Source organism: Syzygium oleosum, unplaced genomic scaffold, assembly GCF_021117445.2.
Source record: "Syzygium oleosum isolate NSW1041296 unplaced genomic scaffold, Sole_v2.1 Sole_v2.08, whole genome shotgun sequence".
NCBI classification, from domain to species: domain Eukaryota; kingdom Viridiplantae; phylum Streptophyta; class Magnoliopsida; order Myrtales; family Myrtaceae; genus Syzygium; species Syzygium oleosum.
The window spans coordinates 8,146,535-8,165,877 of NW_026607492.1; the positions used below are offsets into that span (position 1 = coordinate 8,146,535).

Below are 19,343 nucleotides of genomic sequence, written 5' to 3' on the forward strand. Positions count from 1 at the left end.
ATAAAAAATTTGAAATGCATTACCAAACAGGATCAGGAGAATTCATATCGTAGCTACCATCGCTGTCAAATGCCCACTCTTAAGGTGCATTTGTTTCAAAGAAAGTGTTTTCCGAAAATCTACTTTCCAGACTTTTACACGTTTGATTTACCGAAAATGATTAGTCAACTGAAAACACTTTCTGATCAAGGAAAATATTCATGTATAAAATTAATAAAGTAAATTCCCTAATCTAGGAAGGTGAAAATACTTTCCGGAATTGCTTCTCTTGACTATTTTAATATTTTATTGTTTTCTTTTTTTTTTCTTTTCTTTTCTTTCTGTTTTTCTTTTTCTTTTTTTAAATAAAAAATATTGAAAAATTCTAAATCAAAATTTGCCTGAAATAAAATCATGGGATTGAAATAATTTTCCAAATGAGATCCAAACATCAGAAAATATTTTCGATCACATATCACCAAATAAAGAAAAATTAACTATTTTCCCGGAAAATGATTTTCCGGAAAACATTTTCCAAAAACGTTACATTTTCTGTGAAACAAACGCACACCCTTAATATGGAAAAAAATGGTTCAGCGATCATCGGTTGATCATCGCCCTCTTCTTAATCACGCAGCCAATCCAAGTTAGCCTCTTCTTCTTCGGACACTATTATATTCAAGGCATTGAGACTGCTCTTGAGAGGCCCCCACAGGACTTCTTTCTCTTTGTCACAAACCACCTTCCTCAAGTTCCTCAGCTTCACGATTGACCGTGGCAACTCAGACAGCCTCAGACATCCTTTCATGTTTATCCTCTTGAGATTAACCAGTTGACCAATTTGATGGGGCAAAGCGCTCAGGTTGAGGCAATCAGATATAATGAGGGATATCAATTTTTGGAGGGTTCCAATCGAGTCCGGTAACAGAGACAAGTCTGTGCAGGAATTAAGCCTAACCACTTCAAGGGCCGCCGATTGCCCAATCTGCTCAGGGAGTTCGGAGAAATTATGGCAGTTTGTGATGCTAAGCTTTCTCAGAGGCTTTATCTCACAGATGCCATCCGGTAGTGTCACGAGATCATTACAATAGTCGATGTCGAGCTCCACTAAGTTTGGCATTGCATCAGAGATTTTGGCGTCGTTTGATGTCGAAGCCCGACCGATGTCGCACATGAAAAAGGATATCTTTTGCAAATTGTGCAGGCGTAGCTTTCCCATGCTTAGCAAAGGAACTGTGACGCGTTCGAGCCTCATCCTCCTTAAATTGGATCCGATGACATGGAAATTGTGCAGCTCGGCTAGAAAGAAACTGTAGTTTGTTACTATCAAGGCCTTGAGCTTATCTGCTTTCTCAATGAATTCAGGCAAAGCATAAGTTTTGGTTTGACTGTTGGTCTCGAAGTTCAAGACAAGAGCCTCAGCTTCAGGCAATTGAAGATTTGGCCAGGGTGTTGAGAATGTTCCATCTGCATTATGAACATAGAAGGTTAAAAGGTCATTTAACTACCAACCAACCGAATTTTTTCCCTACAGGTCACTGAGAAAGAGAGAGAGAGAGAGTTCCCAACCTGTGGAGATGGACACTAGACGAGCACCGAGAGTCGGTTGCTTTTGCTCGCTCCACCAATCGGGAAAATTATTTCCGGTCAAGTCCAGAAAAAGTCTCTTTCTCTTCTCTACTTCCCCCTGCTTGCAGTCCATGATAGCCAAGTCTCTGAGCAGATCGTGTTGCATAACATAGTGGCTGCTGTAAGATCTGTCTTCGTCGTCACTTAAATCTCTCCTGTATGTGTGCAATCAAATACTTGGATATAAGCATTTGCGCTCACGTTTATTTGTGCTAAAATCTAGTGCCAGGCATTTGGTGATTTCAATTTAATAGTAAAAGAAAACATATGATCTTTCCCACTTTTGAGAAATTAACGCAGGAGTTAAAATGTTTTCAGGCTTATGTAGTAACTCATTTGACCTTTACAATTGCGGAACTCACTATAGCTGAAGGTCAGGTGCAGTAATTGTGGCGTGGATTCAAAACATTTAGAGTGCTCATTTTTGGGTAACAAATTAGTTTGCCGCGCTCCAGAAGAACTAAACTTATTGGGGTTAGTTATGGGTTATGAAATGGCATAAATTACTCTCTCAATCTTGGTGCAAAGATCTAATCATGCCTTTATCCATTTCACTCACAAATATTAACTGTCACGTATCGAGAAAAACTAATAAGATGCCAACTAGAATTCGACGAGATACTCTTAGAGCAGTAGAAAACTTGAAAAGTTGGAATGAGAGAAAAAAAACGAACTTCAGAGCCATACCTGGTTATTACGAGATCAGCTAGGTTCCTGTAAACGAGTTTATGGAGGTCACTAACGGCGCGGATACCATTGAAATCTAGCTTGTACAATTCCACCCACATATCAATAAGGGCAGTGGCGGGGATCTTGCGATCCTCCGGAAACGAGCTGAGGTCCATGAAACGTTCCTTGATCGAAGAGTCACCATCCAAGTCATCCAAACTCTTTCTGAGGCAATCTAGAATATCAGTGTCCGAACGCAAAAGGGAGCGTCCTTCAGACCAATCAAGAAGCTTTGTTTCCCAGAACGAACGATCTTTTCCTTGGAGAGACTTGGCAACGACTGTAAGAGCCAATGGCAATCCCTTACAGCGATTCACTACCTGCCACGGAAAAAAAATTAGTACAAATCAAGGCCTCTCTTTCATGAAAGAGAGATGAAAGTAAGGATTGGCAGGTTGATTTTGTTAGACATTTTCTTTGAAGAAAAAGATTAACTCAGAGTTTTGATGATCATAAGAAGTCCTTTAATGGATGCATGCATGCAAGAGTATACCTGCTCCACGAGATCATCATCTGGTACGACCATGCTTCTATTATCAACAGTAACAGATCGACGAAAAAGTTCCAGGGCTTCACCATTATTTAGTGGGTTCAGGTGATGCACAAAACTAACATCAGGAAACTCATATCTTGACGTCACCACAATCTTGTAATCTTTGATCTTCTTGAAGACAAATTTATCGAGGAAGGATTTCGATTCGGTCCAGACATCATCCAGCACAAGCAACACAGGATTTTGTCCTATTTTTTCAAGCAGTTGCTGCAAGTAATGAACTGCCAAATCTTCTGTTTCAATCGTGGGTACCCGAAAATTCTTATGTTGAATCATTTTCTGTACAATGTCTGTCAGGTTGAGCTTCTTCGAGACACGGATGAACATGATATTGTTGTTGAATTTGCCTATATCAAATCACAGTAAGTCTGACTCCTATCGCTTGCAAAGAGTATGAAAACTTTCCACAACACTTCCAGTTTATTGAATGCAGTAGAACAAGAAACAGAGCTAAGTGGACACCACCTAGCAGAACGAATAAGTGTGAAGCCTATAGCGTGTGAAGAGGAGGGTTCAGCTGATTAAGAAAGGGGCTAAGTGCAATCAAACAGAATATCAAAAAGCTTGGGAAAGATCTATCATATTGGACATGACATCCAACCCGAAATTAAATGATGAGAAAAGGTTTCTTTCAATTGATGAACATCCATCTGCATAAAACCCAAGAAATTCTTTGTGCAAACATTCGCATCTACAAGAGACTCTTTTGCTTGATAGAGAGAACAAGCAATGGATTCAATCATTCATATATGTGCAAAGATTGTTCAGGCAACAGCTGCTATAGGCATAAATTGCTAACCGAAAGACTCCGAATAATTTGGCAAAGAGCAATCAAGAAATGCACCTCTACTTTAATTAGTTCTGGATCAATCAAAACACTAATCACACATACCTTTAATGTCCATGTCATGACACAACTTCGCAAGCAGGGTGGTCTTCCCGCAGCCACCCGGGGCGGTCACAACAATCACAGACACTCCCTCCTCGAGCAACTGCCCCTTGATCTTCCTCAAGGACGCCTCGAGCTCTGACCCGATAATGAAATCAGGTGCCTCAGGGACCACGAGGTTGCCCGAAGCCCCGAGCCCACTCTGGAGGGCCCCGTCGTTCGCTTGACTGGAACGGTACTCTCTGAATTCTTCACGGAGCTCCATCACCTCCCCCAATATCTCTACGGTGTTCCTCACACCCATCAGCGGCACGGAAAGCTGGAACTCCCTGGCGAGTTTCGCATCGAACTCGGTCAGCTTTTTTGAGTGCGTATACCTTTTGTACCAGTTGAACGCCTTGATTTTCGAGCACTTCCTTACCAGGTCTGTGCCATCATTTATTAAGGCCTGGATCTGCCCCAAGTCTTTACGATCCAGCCGTTTGTTTAACTCGTTGATGTCTTCCATGATTGGGACTATGGAGTCCAAGGTGGATGCGATCTTCACGAGCTCATCACGAAACACAACAACCGTTCTCACTACTTCTTTAACGAGCGAGAACAGCTCGCCGAATGCCGTTCCTACAGCAGTTCCTACCACATCAACCGACATTTCTTGTTCTTTCTTTCTTCACAGACCAAACAAAGCCAAGAAAACCCAAAACTTCGACGGGTCACCAAGGATGCTTCAAAGAACTGAAACCCACTTCCCAAGATTTGCAGAGGATGCTTTTCTTTGGCAGAGGCAAGAAGAAAGAGGATCTTTATGGTCTTTGAAGCAACAGTGGAGGATGAGATGAAAGTATAGATCCTCTTTCTTCCAATGGAAGCCTCTGGCACTCGTTCCTTTATTCTATCATTTAAGGGTAGAAGAAGACTTGTCGTTAGTCGTTGACTCCATGTCGCAGGGTGCGCCGCGGGAGCCCAGCCTCCAGTCTTTGCTAAGAGAAAGCTATAGGCACGTTTCCGTATAGGCGAGTTTTATCCAACCCGGTGTTATCCAGCCAGCTCGGATTGACCCCGAGGCAGATCAGCAGACAAAACGTTAGGTTGGGTAAATTTTCAATGTCCAAAAAAACGAAGGCTTGGGTAATTTTCAGGGCGACGCGTTTATCACGGTTAGCACTTAGATGTTTTAGTTAATCGTGTGCCGCCAATGGTTACTTATTTTTGGATCAGGAATGGATTATTCAATTTACATACACTAATAATCCATTTCAATCATGATTTTGATAGGTTTTAGAGAAAAAGCCATAAAAACCTCAAATTATGTCAACTGTGACATATTTACCTTAAAATTTTTTGCAACATAACAAACCTCAAACTTTACTCCCTATAACACATTTACCTTAAACTTTTTCTTGTGACATTAAAAACTACAAACTTGTATCGGTGTGATACATTTATCCTCCATCAATATATGACTTTTCAACCAAAACGATTTCGTTTTTGTTTTACTTAAGCTACGTAGGTGCTACGTCAACACAGTTTGCCTTCCACCGTCCATGAAAATAGATTTTTAACGGTGCTAATTGACATGGGGTAAATATGTCACACGAGTATAAATTTGGGATATTTTGTGTCATAAAAAAAGGTTGAGGGTAAATGTACCACCGCATAGAGCATAATGTTGGGTTTTTTTTTAGACTTTTTCTTTAGGTTTTATGGTAAACTTAGAAAATCCCGCCAAAAATTGAAAAGTTTTAACCAACCACCCCCTCTATACATATGTACCAGACATCCTGCTTCACAGCCAGGTTCGGGTGCACCGCTAGCGTTCGACGTAGCGCCGCTTTAGCGGTGGGCTCAAGAGGACCTTTCTTCGCGGTACCGAGTGAGGGTGGTATAAAAAACAGGAGTGTTTTTTGGGATTTTAAAATAATGGAGTCGCCACTAGTCGGGTTTATTCATCTAGGCCAATTAGACCCCAAAGGTCCTAAATAGTTTTTAGAGAAGTAAACTATATAGGTGTGCATATGAAGGTGACTGGTCTATTGTGAAATCAAAGATTTGTAGTTCGGGAGTTCTGTTACGTGAGGAGAAGGGCTAGCATCCCTACAATGCCCTTTAATTCCCTAACTCTTTTAATATCTACTGTTTCTATCGCTAGTTCATTTTGCGAATAGAAGCAGATATTTATTGGGGTTGATTCTACAAAATTAGACCGTGTTCTCTTGAAAGAACCAATTTACCCCTTCTCTTGATTGCTTATTCAAACAATGTTTACCTCTTAAATTTAGTCGATTCATCTATATATTTCTCTCTTGCAATAACTTAACTTCTTGAATTGGATGCATCATTGCATAAGAATTTCTTTTTTGAGTCATAATTTCCACTTGTCTAAATCAGATTAACTGGAGAATATTTATACGCATGCTGGGGAAGAAAAACATCAAAGATGTAGACTGCGTAAAGCCACAACATTCTAGGAAGAAACCAATCATGAAGTAATGTGTTGGGCGATAAAACATTGTGGTAATATAAGGGGTTAATATCACGAAAAACCTCAAATTGGTATATCTGTGATAAATTTACTCAAAATTAATTTTTTTACTATCAAAAACTCCAAAATAGTATACATGTGTCGTCTTTTTGGTTGGACCCTACGTAGAAACTTCATCAGCTTATACCTTGAAGTTTCACAGTTTTCTTCTTCATACCTACTCTTGTTCTTTTCACACTAGTAGCTAATCAATGACGCTCCAGTCCATCTAGAAGGAACAATAATATAATTAAAGTTCACACGAAAGATGATAAATTACTTTCAAATAATTTCCGGAAGCAGAATATTTCTTTTGTTTTCCTATTTATTTCTATAAGTCACACAAGACTTGACAAAAGCGATTAATTGAAAAAACGATCATGTGAAGGCGCATTAATAATCGGCTAATTAGTTAGATGCTTCTTTGGAAGCTAGTTCAATATAAGAATGATTCCACGTCATTGAACTTGTGGTTAATTTCAAGGACCTGTCTTTTATTCTACATGATATGCACATTTCAACATGGCTAAGTGACCCAACATTGCCAATAGGCATGCAGCCCTACTGGTAAAGGAATTGAGGAGTGGGGCGCTAGTATCACAGATGCGATATTCGATTCCTGCGCACTACAAGAGGCAGAGAGAAAAAGAAAAGAGTTAGAGATAAGACATATCAAAAAAAAAAAAAGCGACCCAACGTCATGACCTGTCAAATTAAACTTTTTAATTGAATATATTACTTTCACCGCCCTTTAGACGTTGAATAAATTATGAAAACCAACACCTTACAATTGCCAAACTAATAAGCAATTCCTAGTAAAAAATGGCTCAAATCGAGTGGATGACTTAATGATAAAGACAGGGATCCCGTAAAATAATTAGGTACAACTAAAGTCATTTCCTGTTGAGGAATTTACGAAAACTAAATAAATAATCCAAACCGCAATAAGCCTTGCCTGTTTTCTGCAAGCTTCTCTCTCTCCTACCTCCTTTTATCCTCTACTGGTCATTCCCCCCGCAGCACCACCATTGCCGAAGCAACGCCACCACCGGCGACGGTTGTCCACCGCTGCGCCACTCAGACAGCCACCGCTGCCGCGCTCAAACACCACCATATGCTTTGCTCAGATGACATTGCAAGCACCTCTCCCTCTCTCTCTCATCAGATCTGAGGCTCGTAACCTCGATCCGATTTGAGGCCGCCACGACCTCAAATATGAGGTTGCGGCGGCTCGGATCCAAGTTTGCACTTCAAATTTGGGAGATGGAGAGAATCTTGTTGTTAGGGAGAGAGAGAGAAGGCGATGCTGAAGAGGTCGTGGTGTTATGGCACCACGAGTTAGGTGTCGGCAATGACGGTGACGGTAGGGACGCGGTGGTCATAGTTTGCAGCGGTGTTGTTGGTGGTGCACGAAGGTGGAGGGAGCAGAAAGAAAGAAAAGAAATGGAAAGAAGAAAAATTAAAGAAAACAAAATTCTGACTAGGAAACATTAAAAAAATGACGTGGCGTCACTCATCAATTATTTGGTCCAGTCAGCAATGCCTCAGCCGTCCGCATAAAAAGACAGCGTAAAAAACAGTTCAAAGACAACATTTGACATGGAGAAAAAGTTGATGAATCATCGGTTGATCGCCCTCTCTTCTTAATCACGCAACCAATCTAAGTTGGCCTCTTCTTCAGACGTTATTATATTCAAGCTATAGAGACTGCTCTTTAGAGGCTCCCACATGACTTCCTTTCCTTTGTCACAAACCACCTTCCTCAGGTTCCTCAGGTTCACGATCGACCGTGGCAGCTCGGACAAACTCGAACATCCTCTCACGTTCATCCTCTTGAGATTAACCAGTTGACCAATTTGATTGGGAAAAGTGCTTAAGTTCAGGCAATCAGATATATTGAGAGATATCAATTCTCGGAGGTTTCCAATCGATTCTGGCAACTGCGACACGCTTGTGCAGCAATTAAGCCTGACCACTTCGAGGGATGCCGATTGCCCGATCTGTTTGGGGAGAGCAGAGAAATTATGGCAGTTTGTGATGCTAAGCTTCTTCAGAGGCTTTATCTCACAGATGCCATCGGGTAATGTTACAAGATCATTGCAATAGTCAATGTCGAGCTCAACTAAGTTTGGCATTGCATCGGAGATTTTGGCGTCGTTCGACGTCGAAGTCTGACTGATGCCGCACATGAAAAAGGATATCTTTTTCAGACTATGCAAGCGTAGGTTTCCCATGCTCAGGAAAGGAACCGTGACACGCTGGAGCCTGATCCTCGTTAAATTGGACCCAATGACGTGGAAATTGCGCAGCTCAGCCGGAAAGAAACTGTAGTTTGTTACTATCAGTGTCTTGAGTTGATTTGCCTTCTCAATGAATTCAGGCAAAGCATAAGTTTTGGATTGCATGTCGTTCTGGAAGTTCAAGACAAGAGCCTCAGCTTTAGGCAATTCAAGATTTGGCCAGGGTGATGAGAATGTTTTATCTGCATTATGATTGTAGAAGGTTAGAAGGTAACCGACTACCAACCAGTTGAATTTTTCCCTACAGGTCTTAGAGAGAGAGAGAGAGAGAGAGAGAGAGAGAGAGAGAGAGAGAGAGAGATACTAACCTGTTGAGATGGACACTAGACGAGCACCGAGAGGCTGTTGCTTTTGCTCGCTCCACCAGTCGGGAAATTTATTTCCATTCAACTCTAGGATGAGTCTCTGTCTCTCCCCTATTTCCCCCTCGTTGCACTCCACGATAGCCAGCTCTCTGAGCAGATCGTGCTGCTGAGCATAGTGGCCGCTGTAAGATTCTTGGTCATCACTTGAATCTCTCCTGTATGTACGCAATCAAACACTTGGATAAGCATTTGTGCTCGAGTTTCTCGTGCTAAAGTTTAGTGCTAAATGAAGACATCTGATCTTTTCCATTTTTGAGAAATTAAGTCAGGAGTCAGAAATGTCCTATACAGGACTTTGTCTAAATCATTTGACCCTTACAATGCGGAACACACTATAGCTGAAGGTCAGGTGGTGTGGATTCGAAACGTCTAAAATGCCCATTTTCGGGGAAACAGGATAGTTTGTCTCGGTACCGGAAAACTTATTGGGGTTAGTTATGGGCATCAGCTGGCACAAATTACTCTCTCAATCTCAGTGCGAAGGTCTCATCATGCCTTGGTCCATTTCACACGCATTGTAACCGTCATGTATCAGGAAAAACTAATCAGATGCCATCTAGAATTCGATGAGCTACTCTTAGAGCAGTAAAAAACTAGAATAGTTGGAATGAGGGAACAAAACGAACTTCAGACCCATACCTGGTGACTACGAGATCAGCTAGATTCCTAGAAACGAGTTCATGGAGGTCAGTCATGGCACGCACGCCATCGAAATCTAGCTTGTACAATTCCACCCATATGTCAATAAGGGCAGTGGCGGGGATCTTGCTATCCTCTGGAAATGAGCCAAGGTCCATGAAACGTTCCTTGAGCCAAGGGTCACCATCCATATAGTCCAAGCTCTTCTTGAGGCAAGCTAGAATGTCAGTGTCCGAATCAAAAAGGGAATGACCTTCAGACCACTCACGAAGCTTTCTTTTCCAGAATATATAATCCTTTCCTCGGAGGGACTTGGCAACGACTGTAATAACCAATGGCAATTGCTTACAGTGTTTCACCATCTGCCACAAAAAAGATGGAAGCAATTATTGGAACTTTATAGGTATCATGATTAGTACAATTTTAAGGCTTCTCTTTGATGAAAGAGAGATGAAAGAAAGGTAGGCAGATTGATTTTATCAGGTAATCTGATAATGGATGCACACAAGAAAGAGTATACCTCATCCAAGAGCTCATCATCTGGTGCATCTATGCTTTTATCATCGACAGTAACAGATTTACGAAAAAGTTCCAGGGCTTCGCTATGAGTCAGTGGGTTCAGTCGATGCACAGGACGATAACGAGGAAACTCATATCTTGAGGTCACCACAATCTTGTAATCTTTAATCTTCTTGAAGACAAATTTCTCGAGGACTTTCTCCCATTCGGTCCAGACATCGTCCAGCACAAGCAACACAGGATTTTGTCCAATTTCATTGAGCAGTTGCTGCAAGTACTGGACTGCATCATCTTCTGTTTTAATTACAGGTACCTCGAAACCCTTATGTTGAATCATTTTCTGGACAATGTCTGTCAGGTTGGGCTTCTTCGAGACGGGGATAAACATGATGTTTTCTTTGAATTTGCCTATATGCAAACCACAGTTAGTCTGACTCCTATCTCTTGCAAAGAGTATCATCATTTGCCACAACACTTTTTAGCTTATTGATTCAGCAGGATAAGAAACAGAGCTAAGTAGATACCATATAGCAGAAATATCAAGTGTGAAGCCTATGATATGTGAAGAGGAGGGTTCAGCTGACTAAGAAAGGTGCTCAGCTCAATCAAACAGACGCCAGTTATTGCGTGTCTAAAAGCTTGGGAAAGATCTATCAGATTGGATATGATATCAAACTAGAAATTAAACGATGAGAAAAGGATTCTTTTACTTGATGAAACATCCATCTGCATAATACCCAAGCAATTCTTGGTGCAAACATTCACATCTACAACAAACTGTCAACAGCTAACGGGATTCAATCATTCAAATATGTACAGAAGTGAAACATTGTTCAGCCAACAGCTCCTAACACATAAATGGCTAACCGAAAAACTATTAGAGGTGACCAATTGGCAAGGATCAGTCAATAAATTCATCCCTATTTTAATTAGTTCTGGATCAATCAAAGCACTAATCTCACATACCTTCAATGACCGTGTCATGACACAATTTCTTAATCAGAGTGGTTTTCCCGCACCCGGGTGGGGCGGTCACAACAATCACAGACACTCCCTCCTCCAGCAACCGCTCCTTGAGCTCCCTCAAGGACGCCTCCATCTCCACCCCGACAATGAAATCTGGCGCGTCAGGGGCTGCGAGGTTGACCGAAGACCTTAGCCTGCTCTGGAGGGGCCCGCCCTTGGCTTGAACCAAATGGAACAACTCATTGAATTGCTCCTTCACCTCTTCCCTGAAGTCCTTCACCTCCGCCAATGTCTGCTTGCCAGTAATCACATTCACCAGCGGCAAGTAAATTTGGAACTCCCTTAGGACTGCTGCATCAAACTCGGTCAGGTCTTTCGAGTGAGTGTACTTCTTGCAAAAGTTTAGCGGGTGGATGCTCGAGCATTTCTCGACCAGTCTTTTGCCTTCAACAAATAGTTTCTTGATCGGAACCATCTCTTCCGGACTACGGTCCAGCCGTTTGTTGTACTCATCCCATTCCTTGATGATTGGTTCTATTTTTCTCAAGGTGGATTCGATCTTCTTGAGCTCGGAACCAAACGCCCTAATGGTTTCCACTACGGCCTTAACGGCTGTGAACACCTCGCTGAATGCTGTTCCCACAGCAGCTCCTGCAAAATCAATCCCCATTTCTTGTTCTTTCTGCCTTCAAAGACCAAAACAAGCCAAAAAAATCCAAAACTTTCAATGGGTCACCAAGGATGCTAGAACTGAAACCCACGTGCCGAGATTTGCAGAGGATGCTTTTCTCAGTTTTTTTCTTTTCTGGGTTTTTCAAAGGGGCAAGAAGGGAGAGGAGCTTCCTGGTCTTTGAAGCAACAATGGAGAATGAGATGAACGAAAAGGAGAGAAAGATTCTTGAGTGATATATTACAAAAGTCGTTATTAAAGTCTCCGGCCAAACTTTTTAGTCATTATATAAGAAGTTTCTTCGCTCTGGTACTTCTTTACTTTATATTGACTTAGGCGTTGGAGAAGACCTGTCGTTAGTCGTCGACCATGTCCCATGTCGCAAGTTGCATGGGCCCAGGTTTAAAGTCTTTGTTAAGAGTAAGCCATCGGCGACTTTCATCCAAACCCGGGTTCTCCAGCGAGTTTGGATTGACCCCGAGGTAGTTCCAGTGGACAAACCGTTGAGAAGGAATGGACAAAATTAGGTTGCGCAATTTTCAGAAGGACCCGTTTATCACGAATAGCACAAGACCATTAGTCAAGCGTGTAATGGCCAAGATTATTCTTCTTCCTATCAAGAATGGATTATTTTATTTACGTGCACTATAATCCAATTCAATCATGATTTTGATAGATTTTATAGTAAACTTAGTAGATCCCACTAAAAATTGAAAACATTTTAACCCTCCATGTGAGCTTTTGAATTAAAAGTTAGTATTTGATGTCGATGGTAAAATATAAATTCTCCGATTAGATGCTTGGTAGTGCATTTCGAATATATTAGATGAGGTTATATACTACGAATATAATTTGTAATGTCAAATCCGGGAAATAAAGAGCAAGATAATTTTTCGATTGGGTATGATACGAAAATTAATGGGTTTTAGGGGTGGGCCGCCCATGTTGGGCTAACCCAGCTCATAAGCTGCAAAAGTGAAATGCAGTTACTTGCTGCAATGAAACCACCAAAAAGAGGTTACGTTCTTTCACTTTTGTGTGCGCGAAGAAGTGAAAGAAAGGTTTCTTTGTGTAGTTTTCTCAACAATTGAAGGAAACAAAAGCAAGAAAGAAGAACTCTCTCTCTCTCTCTCTCTCTCTCTCTCAAGGCTACAATTAGGACATTTAATCTATGGAAATAAGGACAGACCAAAAAAAAAAAATCTATGGAAATAAGATATGTTCCGAGATGTGAAATACCCAGTTCGATCAGTGATATAAGAATTTCTTAGGCATGTTTTTCATGTGTTGAAATATGGAATATGTTTCCTTTGATATATGGAAAATCTTTCCTTTCGTTGATATAAGAGCCCACATTATGATTTCTGCTTTGTTTTAATGTCGAGGTTTTTGCTTATTGTTTGATAAGTAAATCATTAATAATGCCCTGAAATTGTTGTATGGATGGTCAATATGAACTTGGAAATTAGAAGCGACTCGAAGTTATAGACAACCGTACTGTTTGGGTCTTTCTTGAAACTTTTTTTTCGATGAAAATTGTTTTTCATCACATAGGATGATAGATCTCATTGAGACAAGCAAGATGGTGGGTAGCGCGCCTCCGATGAATGTCCCACGCACCCCCGCACATGACTGCAACTCGCTGATTTTTTTAACGCGGTGGACATGCAAGCGCGTGCACGCCTGCAACCCTCATCTCTGCCAAAATTACTTTTCTTCCCTTTCCTTATTTTTTTTAATTAAAATAATAAATAAATACTAATAAAATAGATAAATAAATAAATAAAATTTCCCAATATTTTGTTGTATCATGGATTACGAGCAATCCCTTATTATTCTTTATTTGTTATAGAAACAACGGTTCGAACCATTCACACTCCCAAGATACCAAGGACGGAGGCATAGAAATTGAACCTTTTAAGGTTAAGAAAAGAAATTAGCTGATTATTGATGGGATGGTAATGTTGACATGTTAGAACGTGTTATCAAGAACAACAAAATGATACAACATGTAATTTGGGAAGGTTACCTTATGAAAAATGCTGACAAAATCGAGGCCTTGAGAAACACACTTCCTAAAGAATTGCACGCAATCATTGATGATCTTTGGAAATTTGACGAATGTCCACAATATGATTTTCTTGTGGAAGCTTTTCTAAAAAAGTAAATAAAGATTAGGGCAACGAAGACACACATGCAATGACTCTGACCTGGCGCAAAATAAGTGCATCCAGTAATAGTCTTCCCCTGGCTACCAAATTCAACCATAAAATTTCCTTTGGATTTTTATGAGTCTATCCCTGTTTTTGTGAAGATTAAGAAATATTGACGTTATTTCTTTAAGATATGTTGTCACTAGTAATCTTTTATGTGTTGATATTTTCTTTCTTGTTAGACTTATGCATTGTGTATGGGATATTTAGTTAATGTATATTCAATAGCATTTTTTTTGATATTGTGTTATTCGTTTGATATTATAAGTGAGAAGTTCTAGAAAGTTTTAGTATCTCTAAAGAACTTAATTTTCCATAAATAATTATATTAATGAAAATTTCAAATAAGGATTTTAGATGATGATTGGGAACATAATGATCTTTCGAATCTAAAACCTTATGTGAAAGTATTTATTAATGTAATTAGTTTATGTAAAATTGATGTATATATGTTAGGCATTAATAATTCGTGCACATATGTTTGAAAAAAAAATTTGTGTTCAGATTTAATGGCTTTAGCATATAAGAATACCATAGTTGAGCTCCACAAAGGAGAGAAATTGTTACGCCCCGAATCCTATCCAGAGCACGACACCCTCTACTGGTCGATTTATGCGACATCCTAGGATATCGCCGACCTCGAATAATATCATCAGAGATTAAATGCACGGCGGAAACCATAATCAACCCGGACAAAATGAAACTGGGAAAGTCACATGAATAGCGCTTGAGGCCTATTCTGGTTTGTGGTCTGGACCGCTCCAGCCTGATTCCCATTCCGAGGTGGCGGCAATGCAAGCGGCCTGTTCTGTCTGGGATTGGGGCAATTCCTTATGTGGTGACCAATCCCCCACATCCAAAACACGCTCCACCCCTGGTTGGACAAGGTCCACTTCCGTGTCTACTTCCACAAATTCTATACGGTCCATTGAAATTCCTGACTGGTTTCCCAATATTCCTTTTAACAGAAGGAGTAAAGCGGCTATTATCCATCATCGGCCTCTTTCCCAAATTACGATTGTCCCTTCCCTAGACGAATCTCGACCCAGAAGCGGCGGCCCTATCCACTTGATCTCGCTCGAGAATATGGGCCCTATCAAATATTTCCTCGTACGTCATCAGATTTACCAATAACAACTGGCTGCGAATATCAGCCTTCAATCCGTCCCGAAATCTTCGCGCTTTATCGTTGGGATGTTCTACCATTCTTGGCGCAAACTTAGATAACCTCGCAAATTCCGCCTCATACTGATCTACTGTCATCTGGCCCTGGCGGAGTTTCATAAATTCAGATAACTTTCTTTCCCTGGCACTAGCCGAAAAATACTTCTCGTAAAAACTCTCAGTAAACGTAGCCCAAGTCCGGGCTGTACCTTCCGGAAAAACCCTATCTCTGGTGGCCTTCCACCAATCGTTTGCATTGTCCTGCAATTGATATACCGCTAAAGTTACTTTCTCATGATCATTGCACTCTAGCACCTCAAAAGCCTTCTCGAGTTCCTCTACCCAACGAGGTGCAGCCTCAGGGCCACCTTTGCCAGAGAACTTAGGCGGTTTAAGCTTTATAAACTGTTCTACCAGTTGGTGCATCGGTCTATTAACAACTACATGCCCCTGCCCTTAGTTCTCATTATCATTATCAGCAGCAGCGGTCATAGCGGCCTCGGCAGCTTGGGCATTCGCAGCAGCTCTTTCCTGAGTCTGTTGTCCTAACAGATTTCCAATCTGTTCTAAGGTCCTCATAATAGCTTTCATTCTAGGATCCTCAGCAGGTTTAACTTCCACTTTGGGGTCCACTGCAGCTCCAGCACCAACCCCAAGATTTTCTATCGCTCCTGCACCCATTCCAAGGTCCTCAACGGCTCTAGCTCGAGCACGACCTTTACCCCTTGTTCCTCTACCTGCGCCCCTTCTTGGGACTCTTCCTATACCTCTTCCTTTGCTGCTCATCGTCACACTTCTACCACTCTCCTACCTGCTATAATTCCACTTAGGAATTAACAATCTAGGCCAACTAGATTAATCCGATTCTAAGTAGTGAATTAACACCAGAGTTCACTCAGCAAGCAATCCCTCACTACAAATCACGAGGTCACAATCACAAGAGTCTGAACACTTACCTCAGGTCCAGACGCACCTGCATTTCAATTACCACACAACAATTAACTTACTCAATCAATCACAACAAACAATCTGGAGGCACGTGTAGCTCATTCCGCCCTACAACTCACTAAAGTCTCCCTAAATACTACCCCAGGATTTCTGCTCCTTATCACTCCAAACTTTGACCAGTTTAGATCGAGCTGACCTTGCTCTGATACCAATTCAAACGGGGATGTCACGCCCCGAACCCTATCCAGAGCACAACACCCTCTACTGGTCGATTTATGCGACATCCCAGGGTATCGCCGACCTCGAATAATATCATCAGAGATTAAATGCACGGCGGAAACCATAATCAACCCGGACAAAATGAAACTGGGAAAGTTAGGGAGAATATAAACACTTTCATTTCTCATACTTATAAAACATTTACAATTTACAGCCACCATATACACTTGCACACCGTATCTAAAACCACCGATACATAAAAAGATCGACGACCTGGCATTCTGACCTAAAAAATGGTACTCTCCAAAAATCTATCATTCTGAACCCCTAATGCTAGCCCCTACGCCCCTTACTCGGCGTCCATTCTGAGTCTGACTCATCCCCATCTGGATCTGAACTTCCCTGATCGGTTTGCTCCTCCAAAGACTCCAGCTCCGCCTCAATCTCAATCGGGTGATTGATGTCACCCGACTCCGATGGAACTTCATTCCGATCCTCCTCAGCTAGAAAATCAAAGACATTGTGCTCATGCACGAAATTGGGATCCATATATTGCTCATACGGGAGTATATACTCCGGATCCTCCTCAGGCTCTCCTGACTCGTCAGGCTCGTCATCAGACTCAATCTCGGGCTCCACCTCTTCTGATTCCTCCTCGGGAATTGGTTCTAAGTCTATGTCCATCGGGTCATCTTCCGCTTGCGATGCTTCGGGCTTGGGTTCATGCTCAGCCTCTAAAGATCCTTGTGCGGCGGGTGCTGGATGCATCCCAGATTGCGCTAAACTAACCTCTGTACTGGTCAATTCTCCATCTATAGGGGGTATGGCAGACGGGTCCCAATCTCCAACTAGATCAAACGGAACATCAAATCCTCTAACAGGCCCGAACTCATCCCCTGCCTGATCCCGGAAGAACCAAGCCGTATAAACATGGGATTCCCAAAGAGGTAATCCTACTTCTACGAAAACTGTCGTGATATGCTTAATCCAGGTCATTCCATCACCCATAGGAAATTCTGCAACCTCAAACTCGGTGTGCACTGGTACCCCAAAACGTTCTGGCGGCGGTGGCGGTGGGTTCATGGCTCAGGTCGGGGTTCTGAAAATTGTTGGTTAAAATAACCGTGAGACTACATCTCAGTAAGTACACCCCTAAACCCCACCTAGGCTACCACATACCTCCAGACAATTAAACAAACACAAACACAATCACATATACGCAGTCACGTGCAGGCGCAATTCTCATTTCAGACATTCATTTCATTCTCATAATATATTTTTCCACATTCCTCGCCAGTGACCCGCGTTGAAGTACACGCCTCAGGTACACTGCGACTAACTTTTCACAACACTTCCGGGCCCACGTAAATGTATACGCCTCAGGCCATGTTTCTTGCCCGCGTTGAAGTACACACCTCAGGCTCAACAACTACCACCTACTGCGCAACCCGTGTTGAAGTACACGCCTCAAGCTGGCAGTCTTTCGGTAATACCGGGCATCGTCCCGCGTAAACATACACGCCTCAGGACGGCAAAATTTCTACGAACTCATGTCATACCACAACCACTTTTCATTTATGCACATGCTCAACAAGCATTTACCACACTCAACTGGCCAATCACACGTGGCCCGTGCACGCATCAATTCATTCACAATACATGCTCACTCAGCATTTGACACGGCCAATTTTAACAATTAAATCAATCTGTCCCAAGCGTACACCCAACATGCATAATCAATCATGTGATTACACAAACACGCACTCAATTTCATCATCACAATTCAATCACAGTTCAAACACACAATAAACGCACAATTTGCCATTTTTCTCCAACCAAATGGCGTCAAATCAATTCCGACCCTTCACGGCACTTTCTCACAATTAATTGCCGGTTCTAAAAATCCAACTTGCGTCCCGAACGGCCCATCACAGCCCACGGAACAATCACTCACAGCCACTGTTGTTCTTGAAATTTCCATTAATAATTTTTCCAAAATCAATCCTAGGCCCGCCAATTGGTTCTACACCTAATCCAAGCAATTCCATACCCAACTAAACCCGATTTCCACCACAATTACCCGTCGATACCTAATATCCTAAGTCGGGTTTAGGGCGCGACTTACCGAGTTCTAGACTCACGCGGCTAGAACGGAAAGCGGCCGCAATCGACAAGGACGGTGGTGAACGGCGACACGACTCGCGGTGATCGGCGGCGTGCGGCGGCGGTGCGGCTCCCTTGGCCTAGACCCACGGCCACACGGGGAGGAGAGGAGAGAGAGACGGATGGCGTGGGGCTGGCGGTGGCGCGACGACGAGGATGGCGCCGCACGGCGGCGGTCCGGCCGGCGTACGGATGGCGGCCGGCGGTGATGGCTCGGCGGCGATCGGCAAGGGGAGAGAGAGAGTCCACGGTGGGGGGGTTCACGGTGGAGGGGGACCGAATGAGGGGAGAGAGAAGAGAGAGAGAGATAAGGCTTGGACCAAATTTGATCAAAATGGCAAATGACTAAAATGCCCCTCTCTAACCTTTTTAATCCGACGGTCGAGATTCGATCTAATCTTAAAATCAACGGCCCAGATTGAGTCTTGCCAAAAATATCCAAGGGTATACTTGTAATTTCTCAAAAAGTCCAAGGGCAAAATTGTCTTTTCCGAATTTTGAGGGTAAAATGACCAAAATGCCCTTTGCACATAAAACTAACCCTTTATTAATTCTCAAGGGTAAAATGGTCACTTTCCCATTTTCTTGTCGAAATTGAATTTTTCTGAAGGAATCGGGACCACCCAAAATTACACGTTCCATCCGCAACGTCGTCCTAACGTCCTGTTGTGACTTCCAAATTTTTCCGATGTCCAATTTGGGCTAAATTAAATAATCAAATTTTACTAAACCCAACTCGAGCATTTCTCAAACTAACGGGCGGCTGGTTGGGGAAATTCGCATATTCGACCCGTGACTGACAATAATTCAAGTCACGTGCAAGTTCATTCGGTTCGTGACGACTTCGGTTGTCATTAAAATCGCGAGGATCAATTAC

At 42.2% G+C, this 19,343-nt stretch overlaps 2 protein-coding genes across 2 annotated transcripts; both read right to left on the reverse strand.

Annotated features, from left to right (window-relative positions):
- Positions 1-430: 430 nt before the first annotated feature.
- Positions 431-4,668, reverse strand: LOC115662774 (probable disease resistance protein At5g66900). The gene is made up of 5 exons (XM_056313719.1): positions 3,783-4,668; positions 2,831-3,237; positions 2,296-2,657; positions 1,549-1,763; positions 431-1,446 (listed from the first exon to the last, which is right to left on the reverse strand). The coding sequence occupies exons 1-5, from the start codon at positions 4,429-4,431 to the stop codon at positions 605-607; spliced, it is 2,475 nt and encodes an 824-aa protein (XP_056169694.1). The 5' UTR covers positions 4,432-4,668; the 3' UTR covers positions 431-604.
- Positions 4,669-7,792: 3,124 nt separating this feature from the next.
- On the reverse strand, positions 7,793-12,016 carry LOC115692952 (probable disease resistance protein At5g66900). The gene is made up of 5 exons (XM_030619934.2): positions 11,090-12,016; positions 10,125-10,531; positions 9,605-9,966; positions 8,909-9,120; positions 7,793-8,782 (listed from the first exon to the last, which is right to left on the reverse strand). Exons 1-5 carry the CDS (start codon positions 11,757-11,759, stop codon positions 7,944-7,946), a joined length of 2,490 nt encoding a protein of 829 aa, XP_030475794.1. The 5' UTR covers positions 11,760-12,016; the 3' UTR covers positions 7,793-7,943.
- Positions 12,017-19,343: the final 7,327 nt, after the last annotated feature.

Coding starts and splice junctions, on each gene's coding strand:
- LOC115662774 (XM_056313719.1), bottom strand. CDS start 4,431: ATGTCGGTTGATGTGGTAGGAACTGCTGTAGGAACGGCATTCGGCGAG. Junction 2,658..2,830: donor ATGATGATCTCGTGGAGCAG/GTATACTCTTGC, acceptor TTTCCGTGGCAG/GTAGTGAATCGCTGTAAGGG. Junction 1,447..1,548: donor TCTAGTGTCCATCTCCACAG/GTTGGGAACTCT, acceptor TTCATAATGCAG/ATGGAACATTCTCAACACCC.
- LOC115692952 (XM_030619934.2), bottom strand. CDS start 11,759: ATGGGGATTGATTTTGCAGGAGCTGCTGTGGGAACAGCATTCAGCGAG. Junction 9,121..9,604: donor GCTGATCTCGTAGTCACCAG/GTATGGGTCTGA, acceptor GCGTACATACAG/GAGAGATTCAAGTGATGACC. Junction 8,783..8,908: donor TCTAGTGTCCATCTCAACAG/GTTAGTATCTCT, acceptor ATCATAATGCAG/ATAAAACATTCTCATCACCC.